The sequence below is a fragment of the Artemia franciscana genome, chromosome 6 (genome assembly GCF_032884065.1).
Source record: "Artemia franciscana chromosome 6, ASM3288406v1, whole genome shotgun sequence".
Classification (NCBI taxonomy): domain Eukaryota; kingdom Metazoa; phylum Arthropoda; class Branchiopoda; order Anostraca; family Artemiidae; genus Artemia; species Artemia franciscana.
Genome location: NC_088868.1, coordinates 5255175 through 5270727, shown reverse-complemented (window position 1 = coordinate 5270727; position 15553 = coordinate 5255175). Strand labels below are relative to the sequence as shown.

Below are 15553 nucleotides of genomic sequence, written 5' to 3'. Positions count from 1 at the left end.
ATTTGATCAATTGGATTGATGAATTCAACGCATCAAAGGCCTAAAGAGAAATATTACAACTAATTACAGGAAAAAAATTAACTTAGAGGTTAGAACGTACACAAAGCTTCCCCCTTGCCAGAACTATATTTGATCGATTGTGTTGATGAATCGAATGCACCGAAAGAGCGGACATTCAGATTACTTGTAGAAAACAAACTAACTTGGGGTTAGGTTAAACCTGACCCTAACCAAGTTAAACAAATTAACTTGGGGGTTGAAGTTACACAACCCTCGACAATTGTGTGAATTATATTTGACTGATTAAATTAATAGATCTGATGCATCAAATGTCTAAAGAGCAAACATGACAATTATATATAGAAAAACTAACTTAGGGGTTAGATTTTACATAAAATTCAGCTTTTCGGAATTATATTTAATTGATTGGATAGATAAATCTGACGAGCCTAATGCCTGAGGTATCAAATGCCTAAAATCCAATAAAATGCCAAAAAGTTAGTATTGTTTATAGGAAAAATGCATAGGAGATTAAGAATTTTCACAAAAATCGAATCTCATCAGAATTATAATTGCTCCGTGGAATTGCACAGTGAAATACTTAAAAGAAGATGCATTATTTTTATTTGAAGAAAATGCTATTCTGAGAGATAAGAAAATAATTTGAGTCAGTAAATTGCCAAATCAATTTACTTACAAAAAAATTGAAAAGTGATAACAAAGAAAAATTGCTGTCCATCAGTGACACAGTCTGACATAAAGGAGGAGGGAGATTTTAATACCTATGAATAACATCCTAGTTACTCTTTTCCCCTTTTTTTTATATTTGCACCCATTTGAGTCTTATAACAATAATTTACTTCCTCATTAGCATTCCCCATGATTCAAAAAAATAAAATTCCTGAAAATCGTATAATGTTACTGTTGAAAACTCTAACAGCCCCAAGTCACCTTACACTAAAATAGCTGCATAAGCATCCCCTCCACCCAAATCTATTCCATGTTTCAGTCTTTCCTTCATCCAATGACGTATCTCCTCCTTATTCAAGGACGTCCTAGTCTTTCCTTCATCCAATGACGTATCTCCTCCTTATTCAAGGAGATCCTGTTTTTTGTTTGGCCCTAGATATACAGAAAGCACGATGTTCCTATTATTCGTTATCTTGTAAACGTGACCTAAACATCAAAACCTTTATTTCATTATAGCCCTAGAACGTGGGATCAAACCACAGTTTCCATACATCTTATTGTTAGACAATTGGTTATTCGAACGATCCTTGAATAACTCCTTTAAATAAAGAGTAGCACATTTTCCTCAAACTTTCGAAACACTCGCTTTTAAGAGCTATACTTCACCCCTTGTAAGTAGTGATTTTCAGTATTCTCATGTCATATCGAGAACTTATCTTCCTGTTCGTCCAAAGTTTTCTCGGCAGCAGAAAATACTCTGCACCTTGTCTATTTTAATTTTACTCCTCTGTATTCACCAGTATTTATTTGATGGAAGCATTTTGCTGAGGACGGCTTTTGGATACAGAGCCGAAATATTCAATTAAGTTATGAACAAATTTCCCTGTCTTGAAAATTTCCTATTATTAGTTTTTATGATGGAAAGCCAGCGCTTCGTCGTTGATACCCTACGTTTCGCCCAATCTTTTTCAGCAGGAAAAATACCCCACATCTTGGCTATTCTTCTTTCTGCATGTTCACTGTATCAAATATCTATACTAACAATACTACTCAGGAAGGGGGGGTTATTCCCCCCTTCACTCCTTTCACCCCCCCCCCCCCGTTATCACTCCTTTCCTTCGTTTATATCTTGTCTAAGCCTTCTCGTACAAAGCATTAATTGCTTTAATTTATTTATATTGTCCATACAAGGATACAAGGTCCATACATATGGTCCATACAAGCTTCTATCCATACAAGGATAGAAGCTTCGCTATAGCTCTTCTACCAGCTCAAGCAAATGCCTATTCGTAATCAGTAAAACTGGGGGCTAAAGGGGTCTGATAATTCAGCAGTGGCTTACTTTAGTCAAAATTCTGGGGGGGGGGGGGCAAAGTTAGAGCCTGATTTTTAAATCTAGTGAAAATGAAAGTGAAAACTGAAAAACGAGTCATATATTACCATAAAGGCAAAGATATAGTGAAGAAAAGTGACCTGTTCTTCTTGATACTTGAATTATACAGGCTTCTCTTAATTTTGACAAAAATTTTTGTAAAAACTAAATTCCATATGGAGGGGGGGGGTGCAAATTTGGATCCCATATCAAATTACACCCCTGTAATTCAGGCACTTTTCAGTTATTAATATAAGAGCGAAGAATTGGTCGACGCATCTTCCTCCCTCTTAAATCTACAGTTCTTTCCTTAAAACTTTATCTACGGCATCTATGAGTCTAAGAAGTATCATCATGCTAAGGATTACTTCCTGCTCTTCCTTTATATTAGTTTAGTTTCTTCCTTTATTTTGTCTATTTAGCGTTGATTTTCAAATCTATTCTCACATTCTGGATTCTTAAGCCTACAAGAGTCGTTCATTTCCCTAACATTTTATCGAGGGCATTCAAACTATGTGAATTCCCTAAGATTAGCAGAGGTTTAGCTTCCAATTTCATACCATGATCTCCCACAGGCTTGCCAAAAGTCTTTATAAACAATTCATATTAAATGGGGGTAAGGCCTAACTTATTCCCAAGAGAGGTGGCAAAACTCCGGATTCACTTATCCTTTATGTTCCCTTTGACGTTACGGTCTACCTGAGGGGGGAGACATTAATTTTTTTAGCATCCACAATTCATCACTGAATGAATTAATTAGTTTTCTCAACCCAAAACCCTACAACAGTATAACAAAAAAAATGCGGCCCCAATGGAGAGCTGAGCTCGTAATTATTTGGTAAGTCAAACATATGAATTAGTACTTCGACACGAAAAAAAGTAAATAAATAACCTAAAAAAACGACAAAATTAGAAAAGAAATGCGAGCAAAACGGAAAGCATTCCACATGGAGCAAACTTAAAAAATATAAACAAAAATAACATAGAATATGGATAACATAGATTATGGAGTAAAAACTGTTCCCAAAGAAGCAAACTAAAAAAATATAAACAAAAATAACATAGAATATGCTTATGCTCCATAAATAAGCTCCTTAAAGTACATTAATTAGGTCCAAATGACTCAGTTTTTTTTTCTTTTGTATTTAACAGAAGGAAGTCAACGCTATTTAGTGAAATACTTAAAAGAAGATACGTTATTTTTATTTGAAGAAAATACTATCCTGAGAGATAAGAAAAGAATTTGAGTCAGTCAATTGCTAAATCAATTTACTTAAAAAAAAATCGAAAAGTGATGACAAAGAAAAACTCCTGGCCATCAGTGACACAGCCTAACATAAAGGAGGAGGGAGATTTTAATACCTATGAATAACATCCTAGTTACACTTTCCCCCTTTTTTTTAAATTTGCACCCCTTTGATAATTAGATAGTCAAAGAGGCGCATCTACATGATTTAGGGATTCTGGAACAAAAAATATCATTAACTGAAGGAAAAAGAAATATGAAAATTAACAGTCTTAGAAGTTAAAATTGGATGGTAAAAGTTGCCTTAAAAGAAGAAAATGAAATAAATAAGGGGCCTCCTGAGCCATTGCTAGCACATAGGGCGTCGAATCGACGTTTCAGTTGGTGAGTGTTTTTTACAGAGACAGATAGCAAGCTTCTTACCCAAAAATGATTATTGAAATGATTATTCTGTTTTGTATTTTAGAATACCATAATGCATCTCTTCTATGCTTTATGTATGAAATATTTAAGAACAAAATGTTTTCTGACTCCGATGCATTTTAGAGCTTTAACGACAAGCATTGTTTGTTTACTGTATGTTGGTGATAATAATAGCAATAATGATGTCTGAGGAAAACTATTTTTAAGCATTCTCATTGTATTTTTTTTTAATTTAATCAACTGCTGTGGTTTTATATGCGTTATTTACACAGCAATTTAAACAAAAAGTGTGGTTTCACATTTTGGAAACAACATACAGTCAATATTTTCTATCAATACAAGTTAAATGTAATGGCCTAAAAAAGGAGCTAAAAAAGATAAAAAAGGAGCTAAAAAAGATCCGTTGTTAGGCCCCCATTGGACCAACAACAAAATACATTCTGTATTTTCCATGAGTTCATCCACAACAAAATACAACATAAAAAAAACCTGTAAAAGAAAAATCAAGGGACAAGGATTGCGTAAGCTATAGGTTAATGTTTTCCTTTTTTTCTTTAAACATTGAAATTCAGTACAGAATGCATTCCTATATCTAAATTATACAGATCAAAATAACATACAGATTTATTTGACATACTTCATTACTATATTCTTTTTTAAATGTAAAACAAAGTTTTAATTGCAAATTCAAAAAATGGGATGCTCCAAGACACAAAAAAAATCCAAAGAACATCTTTCAGAGATCGATGACTAAATTAAGTGTTTTTTCCTTTTTTACGGCATTACGAAATGATGGGAAGAAGCTTCAACTTCTTAAAATCTAAAATTTTGAAGTATAATTCTTTACAGAGAGCATACACATGGGGTTTTTGAGAAAGCATTAGAAGGCTTTCTAAAATTTCCCATTTTGTGATTAATTTTTGCTTAAAAAGAGCCAAAAAAAGATTTGAGAAAGATAAAAGAAATAAAATAGAAGAAATAAATGGAATAATAAAACCAGAGAAAAAAGGAATAAAGAATAAAACGGAATAAAAAAAAATAAAATAAGAAGGAAGAAAATCTGAAGATGATACTGGTTTACCTACCTGATACTCTTCATCAATCCGTAAGTCCTCAGAAGCTAAAATTGTTAATAAAATATGTTTGGGTAATTCCAAAAATTCCTCTTCCTTGACTACTTCTACAAAATTCTGACAAACAAAATTAAAGGCAGCCTCTGATAAAATCTTGAAATTATGATCCTCTGCAAACCTAAAATGCATTGAAAAGGGTTAAAGCCATATTTCCCCTGCATATATTATAAGAAGAAGGGGTTCCAAATAATCCACCAGCTGTAATTAAAAATTGTAAATTAAGGTTATATTTTATCGTTGCTAAAACACAAACAAAAAATCCTGTAGTGTTCCCTCCCCCCTAATAAGAACATTATGAGGAAAGCTAAGAGCGAACTAACAAAATGTACTGCAAACATCCAAAAACGCTACACAACGTCAAGCAGCCGACATTTTCGAACACTCCTCCTCCATCCAACCCGTTCAAGGCTTCTACTTTGGTGCAACCCCAACTGAGGACTTTCCTGTTTAACACTGGGCGTCTTACTACTTTTAGGACTATTTTCAAAGATAATTTTAATTGACAAATACAAGCAGAACATTTTTTCTGCACCTGCTAAGAAACAAAAAATCCTGTAGTGTCCCCTCCCCCTGATAAGAATATTATGAGAAAGCTAAGAGCGAACTAACAAAATGTACTGCAAACATCAAATACGCAACAAAACGTCAAGCAGCCGACATTTTCGAACACTCCTCCTCCATCCAACCAGTTCAAGGCTTCTACTTTGGTGCAACCCCAATAAATCACTGAGGACTTTCCTGTGTAACACTGGGCGCCTTACTGCCTTTAGGACTATTTTCAAGATAATTTTAATTGACAAATACATGCAGAACATTTTTTCTGCACCTGCTAAGAAAACACCTAAGGGCTTGTTGGCAGCAGGTGGGAGTCTTTTCTATTCTACATATTGTAAAGGCACTACTTTATATTATTCGACATGACATTAATACACAATTCAAACATACACAACCCCCATCCTACTTACATAAAAACAACACATGATTACTATTTTTTTGCAATGAAAAATCTATTTGCTGTAGTCTTGAAGAATACCAGATGGCTTTCATTTCGTATTGCCACTGGAATCCATACACAGGGAGAAAAATTTTCTTATTACCAAAGAAGTTCTAGTCGTATTTTTAAGTAAATGTACCAGATTTGATACTCCTCGCATATCATGATTATGGAGATTACTATTAACGAGAAAAAGGAATTGAAAGAAGAAAAAAGTATATTTAAGTGTGGTATTTAATGTTAAGGTATTTAAATTTAAGGTATTTAAATGTGAAAATAGTAAATTGAAAATCTCTAGTCATGAAATATCAATAAGTAGACTCTTAATTTGATATTCATTAATATTATGAGCAATGTATATTTTAGATAAGAAGTAGATACACCGTATAGCTCTTGTTGCGGTCTGTCATCTGAAGCTTCTATTTCGCCTCACTAACACCTTGAGCTTCACTTTAAGGTTTCACTACCTCTTGTTGCGTCCTGTCATCTGAAGCTTCAATTTCACCTCACTAACACCTTGAGCTTCACTTTAAGGTTTCACTACCTCTTGTTGCGTCCTGTCATCTGAAGCTTCAGTTTCGCCTCACTAATACCTTGAGCTTCACTTTAATGTTTCACTAACTCTTGTTGCGTCCTGTCATCTGAAGCTTCAATTTCGCCTCACTAACACCTTGAGCTTCACTTTAAGGTTTCACTACCTCTTGTTGCGTCCTGTCATCTGAAGCTTCAATTTCGCCTCACTAACACCTTGAGCTTCACTTTAAGGTATTTTCTCTCATCACACTGTCATGTTCCTTTTTTCAGTGAGGAGCATTCTAAACAAAGCACGGGTAACAATCGAAAACCAGTTTTATTATTTGAGGAAGACACAGTAGATGTAGTCTTATAGAATTGGCATACCGATCCATATTATTATAAGCATAAAGGGCATTTGGACTCATTCAGCCAATAAAACTAGGAAAGAAAATGCACAACCAATCTTCATACGGGACTTCCTTCTAATCTTTTCTGATATCAGCCAATAAAATTCGAAATGAAGATACACAACAAATCTTCATACGGGACTTCCTTCTTATCTTTTTTCATATCAGCCAAAAAAATTCGGAATGAAGATACACAACCAATCTTCATACGGGACTTCTTTCTAATCTTTTCTGATATCAACCAATAAAATCAGCAAATAAAATTGGGAATGAAGATACACAACCATTCTTCATAGGGGAATTCCTTCTAATCTTTTCTGAAATCAGCAAATAAAATTCAGAATGAAGATACACAACCAATCATCATAAAGGACTTCCTTTTAATCTTTTCTTATATCAGCCAATAAAATCAGCAAATAAAACTGGGAATGAAGATACACAACCAATCTTCATATGGGACTTCCTTCTAATCTTTTCTGATATCAGCCAATAAAATTCGGAATGAAGATACACAACCATTCTTCATACGGGACTTCCTTCTAATCTTTTCTGATATCAGCCAATAAAATCAGCAAATAAAATTTGGAATGAAGATACACAACCATTCTTCATACGGGACTTCCTTCTAATTTTTTCTGAAATCAGCCAATAAAATTCGAAATTAAGATACACAACCAATATTCATACGGGACTTCCTTCTAATCTTTTCTGATATCAGCCAATAAAATCAGCAAATAAAATTCGGAATGAAGATACACAACCATTCTTCATACGGGACTTCCTTCTAATTTTTTCTGAAATCAGCCAATAAAATTCGAAATGAAGATACACAACCAATCTTCATACGGGACTTCCTTCTAATCTTTTCTGATATCAGCCAATAAAATCAGCAAATAAAAATCGGAATGAAGATACACAACCATTCTTCATACGGGACTTCCTTCTAATCTTTTCTGATATCAGCCAATAAAATTCGGAATGAAGATACACAACCATTCTTCATACGGGACTTCCTTCTAATCTTTTCTGATATCAGCCAATAAAATTCGAAATTAAGATACACAACCAATATTCATACGGGACTTCCTTCTAATCTTTTCTGATATCAGCCAATAAAATCAGCAAATAAAAATCGGAATGAAGATACACAACCATTCTTCATACGGGACTTCCTTCTAATTTTTTCTGAAATCAGCCAATAAAATTCGAAATTAAGATACACAACCAATATTCATACGGGACTTCCTTCTAATCTTTTCTGATATCAGCCAATAAAATTCGAAATTAAGATACACAACCAATATTCATACGGGACTTCCTTCTAATCTTTTCTGATATCAGCCAATAAAATCAGCAAATAAAAATCGGAATGAAGATACACAACCATTCTTCATACGGGACTTCCTTCTAATTTTTTCTGAAATCAGCCAATAAAATTCGAAATTAAGATACACAACCAATATTCATACGGGACTTCCTTCTAATCTTTTCTGATATCAGCCAATAAAATCAGCAAATAAAATTCGGAATGAAGATACACAACCATTCTTCATACGGGACTTCCTTCTAATTTTTTCTGAAATCAGCCAATAAAATTCGAAATGAAGATACACAACCAATCTTCATACGGGACTTCCTTCTAATCTTTTCTGATATCAGCCAATAAAATCAGCAAATAAAAATCGGAATGAAGATACACAACCATTCTTCATACGGGACTTCCTTCTAATCTTTTCTGATATCAGCCAATAAAATTCGGAATGAAGATACACAACCATTCTTCATACGGGACTTCCTTCTAATCTTTTCTGATATCAGCCAATAAAATCAGCAAATAAAATTCGGAATGAAGATACACAACCATTCTTCATACGGGACTTCCTTCTAATCTTTTCTGATATCAGCCAATAAAATTCGGAATGAAGATACACAACCATTCTTCATACGGGACTTCCTTCTAATCTTTTCTGATATCAGCCAATAAAATCAGCAAATAAAATTCGGAATGAAGATACACAACCATTCTTCATAAGGGACTTCCTTCTAATTTTTTCTGAAATCAGCCAATAAAATTCGAAATGAAGATACACAACCAATCTTCATACGGGACTTCCTTCTAATCTTTTCTGATATCAGCCAATAAAATTCGGAATGAAGATACACAACCAATCATCATAAAGGACTTCCTTTTAATCTTTTCTTATATCAGCCAATAAAATCAGCAAATAAAACTGGGAATGAAGATACACAACCAATCTTCATATGGGACTTCCTTCTAATCTTTTCTGATATCAGCCAATAAAATCAGCAGATAAAATTCGGAATGAAGATACACAACCATTCTTCATACGGGACTTCCTTCTAATTTTTTCTGAAATCAGCCAATAAAATTCGAAATGAAGATACACAACCAATCTTCATACGGGACTTCCTTCTAATCTTTTCTGATATCAGCCAATAAAATCAGCAAATAAAAATCGGAATGAAGATACACAACCATTCTTCATACGGGACTTCCTTCTAATCTTTTCTGATATCAGCCAATAAAATTCGGAATGAAGATACACAACCATTCTTCATACGGGACTTCCTTCTTATCTTTTTTCATATCAGCCAATAAAATCAGCAAATAAAATTCGGAATGAAGATACACAACCATTCTTCATACGGGACTTTCTTCTAATCTTTTCTGATATCAGCCAATAAAATTCGGAATGAAGATACACAACCAATCTTCATACGGGACTTCCTTCTAATCTTTTCTGATATCAGCCAATAAAATCAGCAAATAAAATCCGGAATGAAGATACACAACCATTCTTCATAAGGGACTTCCTTCTAATTTTTTCTGAAATCAGCAAATAAAATTCGGAATGAAGATACACAACCATTCTTCATACGGGACTTCCTTCTAATCTTTTCTGATATCAGCCAATAAAATCAGCAAATAAAATTCGGAATGAAGATACACAACCAATCTTCATACAGGACTTCCTGCTAGTCTTTCCAGATACCAAATACTTAGGCCATCAATATTAATCTAGTTTTATGAAGTCCCAATGCCTGTATCAATAAACTTGTAACAGAATTATCACAGGAATTAAGCAGAATGTCACAGGAATAAACAAACATGTACTAAAGAGAAACGGCACATCTTACACTATCTTACTAAATAATGTAACTGTCGTCATTTTAGAAGAATTTGTAAAAGAAGTATCAAAGGAATTAAACAAGACGTGACAGGAATAAACGAGCACAAATATATGAGAAACAGCATATCTTACACTATCTTACTAAATAATGTAACTGTAATCAGTTTACAAGGACTTGTAACTGAATTATCACAGGAATTAAACAGAATGTAACAGGAATAAAGGAACACATATTAAAGAGGAACAGCACACCTTACACTATCTTACTAAATAATGTAACTGTAACAAGATTTACAAGAATTTGTAACAGGATTATCAAAGGAATTAAACAGAATGTGACAGGAATAACCGAGCACATCTATATGAGAAACAGCATGCCTTACACTATCTACCTTACACTATCTATCTTACACTATCTTACTAAATAATGTAACTGTCGTCATTTTACAAGTATTCGCAACAGTATTATCCCAGGAATTAAAAAGGATATGACAGAATTAAAACCAACAAGTATTTGAAATTTTAAGAATTTACAAGAATTTGTGACAGGATTATCACAGGAAATAAAAAGGATGTGACGGGAATAAAACGAACACATATTAAAAAGAAGCAGCATATCTTAATCATCAATTCAAAGAGATATTAGTTTTTATGACAATGTGAGCATTGATTTTATGCCCTTATTTCCTCTTTTTGTATTTTTAGAACAACTTGGTAGTGTTTTTCTTTTATGTATTTTTATAATAAGGTGACACTTGCTTCTTTTTTTAATTTTATGACAACGTGAGCAGTGAATTATGCCCTTCCTTCTATTTATGTATTTTTATAACAAGGTGACACTGTTTTTATGCCCTTCCTTCTTTTTATTTATTTTACAACAACGTGAGCAGTGCTTTTATCTTCAAATTTCCTCTTTTTACATTTCTATAACAACGAGGCAGTTTTTTATGCCCTTCCTTCTTTTTCTTGGATTTTTATAACAAGGTGACACTTTTAATATGTCCTTCCTTCTTTTGATTGTATTTTTTAACAACGTGGCAGTTTTTTTATGTACTTCCTTCTTTTTTTCATTTCTACAAGAACATGGCAGTGTTTTTGTGCCGTATACAACAGCTGAACGTTCGGGGCTTAATTTGCTACAGGGTAGGGGGACAATTGCTCCCAACACCCCCAATTTGCCCCCCTCCCTAGCTGAAAATTAATGTCTTCAAAAATCTTGTCAAAATTAAGATAGACCTACATAATTCAAGGATCCACAGAAACAGATCAGTTTTCTTTAGTCTACCTTTGTCTTTATGGTACTATATGGCTCATTTTCCACTCAACCATTTTCAATCGACTTGGGAAAATCAGTTCCTACTTTGCCTCCCCCCCCCCCTGGATGTTGACGAAGTTATACCCGTGCTGAACATGCTTAAAGTAATGACACTTAAGTCTGCTTTATTGTTGGTTTTATTTTGAGCTTTCCATTTTAACCACACGCTGAATTTACCTTATTTATATCTTTTTTAACCTTTAAAAAAATGGTACTTTTTTAAAATTTTACCTTCTTATTTAGCAGAGTTATTCTACTGTTCAATTTTTCTGTGGACGGCTACTAGATATCTAGCAAAAATTTGAATTACTTTTCTTCTACAATTCACTGTCTTTAAAATTTCGCCAGTGTATTATCTTTTTATTATTTATTTTCATGCTTGTAGTTCTTTTGGTCCTTTCACTATTTCTATATTTAAGATTTAGAAATTGATTACGCTTGGAAGGGCAAAAAACGAGACTTGCCTATAAATACCAAGGCAGTTAGCTGGATGAAATTCTTCAATAAGAAAATCCGTACAACAGACAACTACTTCATCTAATCCAAGCATGTCGGCTGCAACTATTAATTCTTGAACATTGGCACGCGTTACCGATATTTCACCTGAAAGAGGTGCATTTGGATTAAGAACAAAATTTCATAAGCACCATACATTTTCAAAATTGCCCCTTTAGGTTTTGAAAAATATTTTGAAAAAAACACTTTTCAAAAAAATAAGAGCCAACGAAAAAAAGGCTAACTATAAGAAAAACGAAAGAAACATCTGAAATTTTGACAAAAATTCACTAGAACCAATGAATTAACTCAGGCTTCAAAATAATATTCAATTTTGGCAAAACTATATCGATTACTTTCAGAATAAGTCTTTTTTACTATAGTAGAACTTAATGATGAGTCTATAGAATTGCGGTGTTTTAATAATAATTCTTTGAGGGCATAGGCAAATGACTCCCATTCCCGCTAAACAAGAAAGATATCGCAAGAATTTTGTTCCGAGTTTTGTTGAGGTGTATAATAACCAGGAAAACTAGTCATTAATTTTATTGGTATCTATTTATGTTTTATTTTTGACTTTTTAACTAAATGTTGACTCTTTTTGTTATGTACTTTGTACAATAAATTATATATATATATATATATATATATATGTGTGTGTGTGTATATACGTATATATATGTTGACCAAAAGTAGTTTTTTACCAGGTAACCCCCACATCCCACCCAGTTTATATTGGGAAGCACAGTCAAAAAAGTGACCATCATATTTGGAAAGAGCAAAAAGTAAAGAATCTGATGGAATTACCTTTTTTTATTAGTATGTTTCCTTTATATATGGTCAACCACTTACTCTTAATGCTGAAACAGATAAAGATGCTGAAAGGTGCTTAGTTATGTAGAATACTGTTGAGATGACGTTACTGGTAAACAGTGAACTAGTTACCCAATTCTTTTAAAATCAATTTAAAGTCAGTTAATCTTAAATTCAAAAAAAAAAATTCTGTCACACTTAAAATTTTGATCTTTAAACAGAAGCAATTTCTTTTGGCAATCTGACAAATCTGACAATTTGGCAATCTGACAAACTTTAGTAGCCTATCTGAATCTGGCGCAAAGGTGACGAACAAATCCCAATGGGAAGATGCCAACTGGTCTTACCGTTGCTTATCGCTCTTAAACAACCTTCAAAACCAATAATTATACGTGTAAACAAGCAAAACTCTTACTGAAGGGGGGAGGGGTCTCAGGATTTTTTTCCTAAGGAGGGACCAACTTCACAATAAATCCACCCTTTTCCCCGACTTTACATCCACCCTTTGGAATTGAAGAACGTCAAAATGCAAAGGACATAGCTCTGGTAAGTAAAGGATGCATGATACATAAGGGTTTTTGGACGTAGGGCTTATGGGAAGCTTCCGTTTGGAGGTTAAAATTGGTTAATTATTTGGCTTTTTTATACTGTTTTTGGTCATTTGTTCCATACACGTACATTTGTTCCTTTGGGTTCATTCCCCCCCCCCTCCTTCAACCTCTGAAATCTCTAGACTTTAATACTGTGACCCTAAAAATGGAACTTATCACGTTGGTGTATTGGACTGTCAACAGGAAGAGGGTAGAAGGAGGCATGACGAAAGGAGGGAAGAAGGAGGCTTAAAAAAAATCTACCAAACGTCTAAGGTAAAGAAAATTTTTGAACCGTATCTCTTTGAAAATTTGTTAAAAGCCTATAAATATAAAAAGTAATTTGCAAGAGAACCTTTTGCAAATAAGCAGAAAAACCCCTTTCTGTCTCTTACTTTTCTTATTTGTCTCTAAAGCTGAATATCAAGTTATTTCAGTTTCATTTTTGGCAAAGAATCCATTTTTTATTAAATATATTAAAAAGGTGGTATTATGACACTAGCAATAAAATGTTGGGATCTCTGCTATCAGAACCTAGAGATAAGAGATAATCAATCTAGACACTAATTACACAAAAATTAATTTTAGTCTGTAATTTTTTTTGGGTAGCAAAACTCCTTGATGATTTTTGATTTTTTTTTTCTTTTTTTTAGAGAGAGAAATGAAGGTTTGAAAGCGAAAACATAAAATATACAGCTAATTAGTCTGACGGCCTGTTTGGCTAGCTATTTCATACACTGTCATTAGCCATAACATTAAATGAAAAATATGAAGACTCCTTTTAAAATAAAAGGAAAAATCAAACACAGAATAGTTGTCTCCATCTGATTAATTACTGATTACTGATTTCAGCAAGCGGTGTCAAATAACCGACCAAGTCCGACTTAGAAGGTGGCGATACCGAGGGTTACATAGCTCAAATGAGACAAGAAGGACGTCCCTATGACGTTTGGTGCTGGGCTCCTCCGGGCTAGACAAAGAATCACCATTGGTCGTTCCCTAGAAATTGAGGCAAGAGTAGTAAAATAATCCTGCAATGAGCTATGGTCTCTGGCTCAAGATCGCTCGGCGTAGAGATCAACTATTGCTGTCCTATATGCCACTAGGCATTGGAAGATCTAAGTTAAAAATTTCAGTAGCAATTGACTGATTTCATTGAAATTTCATTCACTGCTAGAAAGGTAAAATTTCAGTTGAACATAAACACAAAAGATTCAACATAATATTAAACAGGAAAAATTGGGTGAAAAAATTAAACAAAATATTCCATTAAAAGAATGCAAAAATCAACAAAGTAATCTTAGTTACCATTATTTATAATAATCTTAATAGTAATAAAGTCAAATAAAGCAATTACCTGTATAAACAAAATCCAACAGCATTTGAAATATATCAGAAGTGATTGACTGCAAATTAATAACATCCAGCTGTTTTTCCACCAAGTCGCTTAAAAACATGGCATGAAAGTATGAGCTGCTTGCAGCTAACAGAAGTTTATGCGTCTGAAAAAAAATCGAAAATAGAAGAAAAAAAAATATAGGCAACACTAAAAATACAAATAAAAAACCAATAGCAAATGGGTTTAATAAAAGAAGAGTTTTAAGATAAAGAGCGATAGGACTGAAACTATTTGAAAACCCCTCAGGGCCAGTGCCACCAGAAACCATCTTGACACCAGAACCACCAAAAAAAATCGACTTTACGATTTGCCATGGAATCATTATATTTTCACATAATTTGCCGGCTTTTTTTACATTTTTTTTCGATTTGATTCTCCTCTTTCGTAGTCAACTTTGTGTTTGTTTGTTTTTTTTGTAGGGGAAAATAAGATAACGCGCAGCAATGGCTGAGATATTACTTGAAATAAGAAAATAGAATGCCCTGAAATTTTCTATTATCTTTTCCTAAAACGTGTAAATATGAAAGGAGGGGGATTTTGCTTTAGTTAGAATTTAGATTTGGAGCTTTTTAAACCATCGAAAACTTTAACATAAGGTGAAGAGTGAAAAAGGGGAAATTTCGGGCTAATATCACTAGAAATAGTAGGGGAGGGTGGGATGTTACTGTTAAATCAGAATAGGTACATATGAAGCCATTTTTTACTCCAAACTGTGTAGATTTCTTAGGAATTTGTCCCTACCACACAAAAAAAAAATGAATTTCAGCTTGTTTTTGGTAGTGCTACTGATCTCGCTCTATATTAAGGGAAGGGAGGGAATGACCAGTAATAGCTGAGATGATTTCCAAAAAAAACTGTTTTCCAAAACTTTTCCAAAAAAAATTTATGCAGCCTTTACTTTACCTTTTGCAAGTTTATAAATTAATTTAGACTAATTTGTGCAGATTGATGGAGTTAGAATTTAGATTTGCAAGCTTTAAAAGGAAGTTTTATATAATTTTTCAAAGT

At 33.4% G+C, this 15553-nt stretch overlaps 1 protein-coding gene across 1 annotated transcript in view; it reads right to left on the bottom strand.

Annotated features, from left to right (window-relative positions):
• The window catches only part of LOC136027946 (actin-binding protein IPP-like), a 67411-nt gene that overhangs the window by 38962 nt on the left and 12896 nt on the right, over positions 1-15553 (bottom strand). The window contains exons 3-5 of the mRNA XM_065705417.1: positions 14504-14648; positions 11713-11851; positions 4817-4982 (exon numbers count right to left, since the gene is read on the bottom strand). Coding sequence (XP_065561489.1) covers positions 4817-4982; positions 11713-11851; positions 14504-14648 — 450 coding nt within the window. The remainder of the gene's footprint in view (positions 1-4816; positions 4983-11712; positions 11852-14503; positions 14649-15553) is intronic.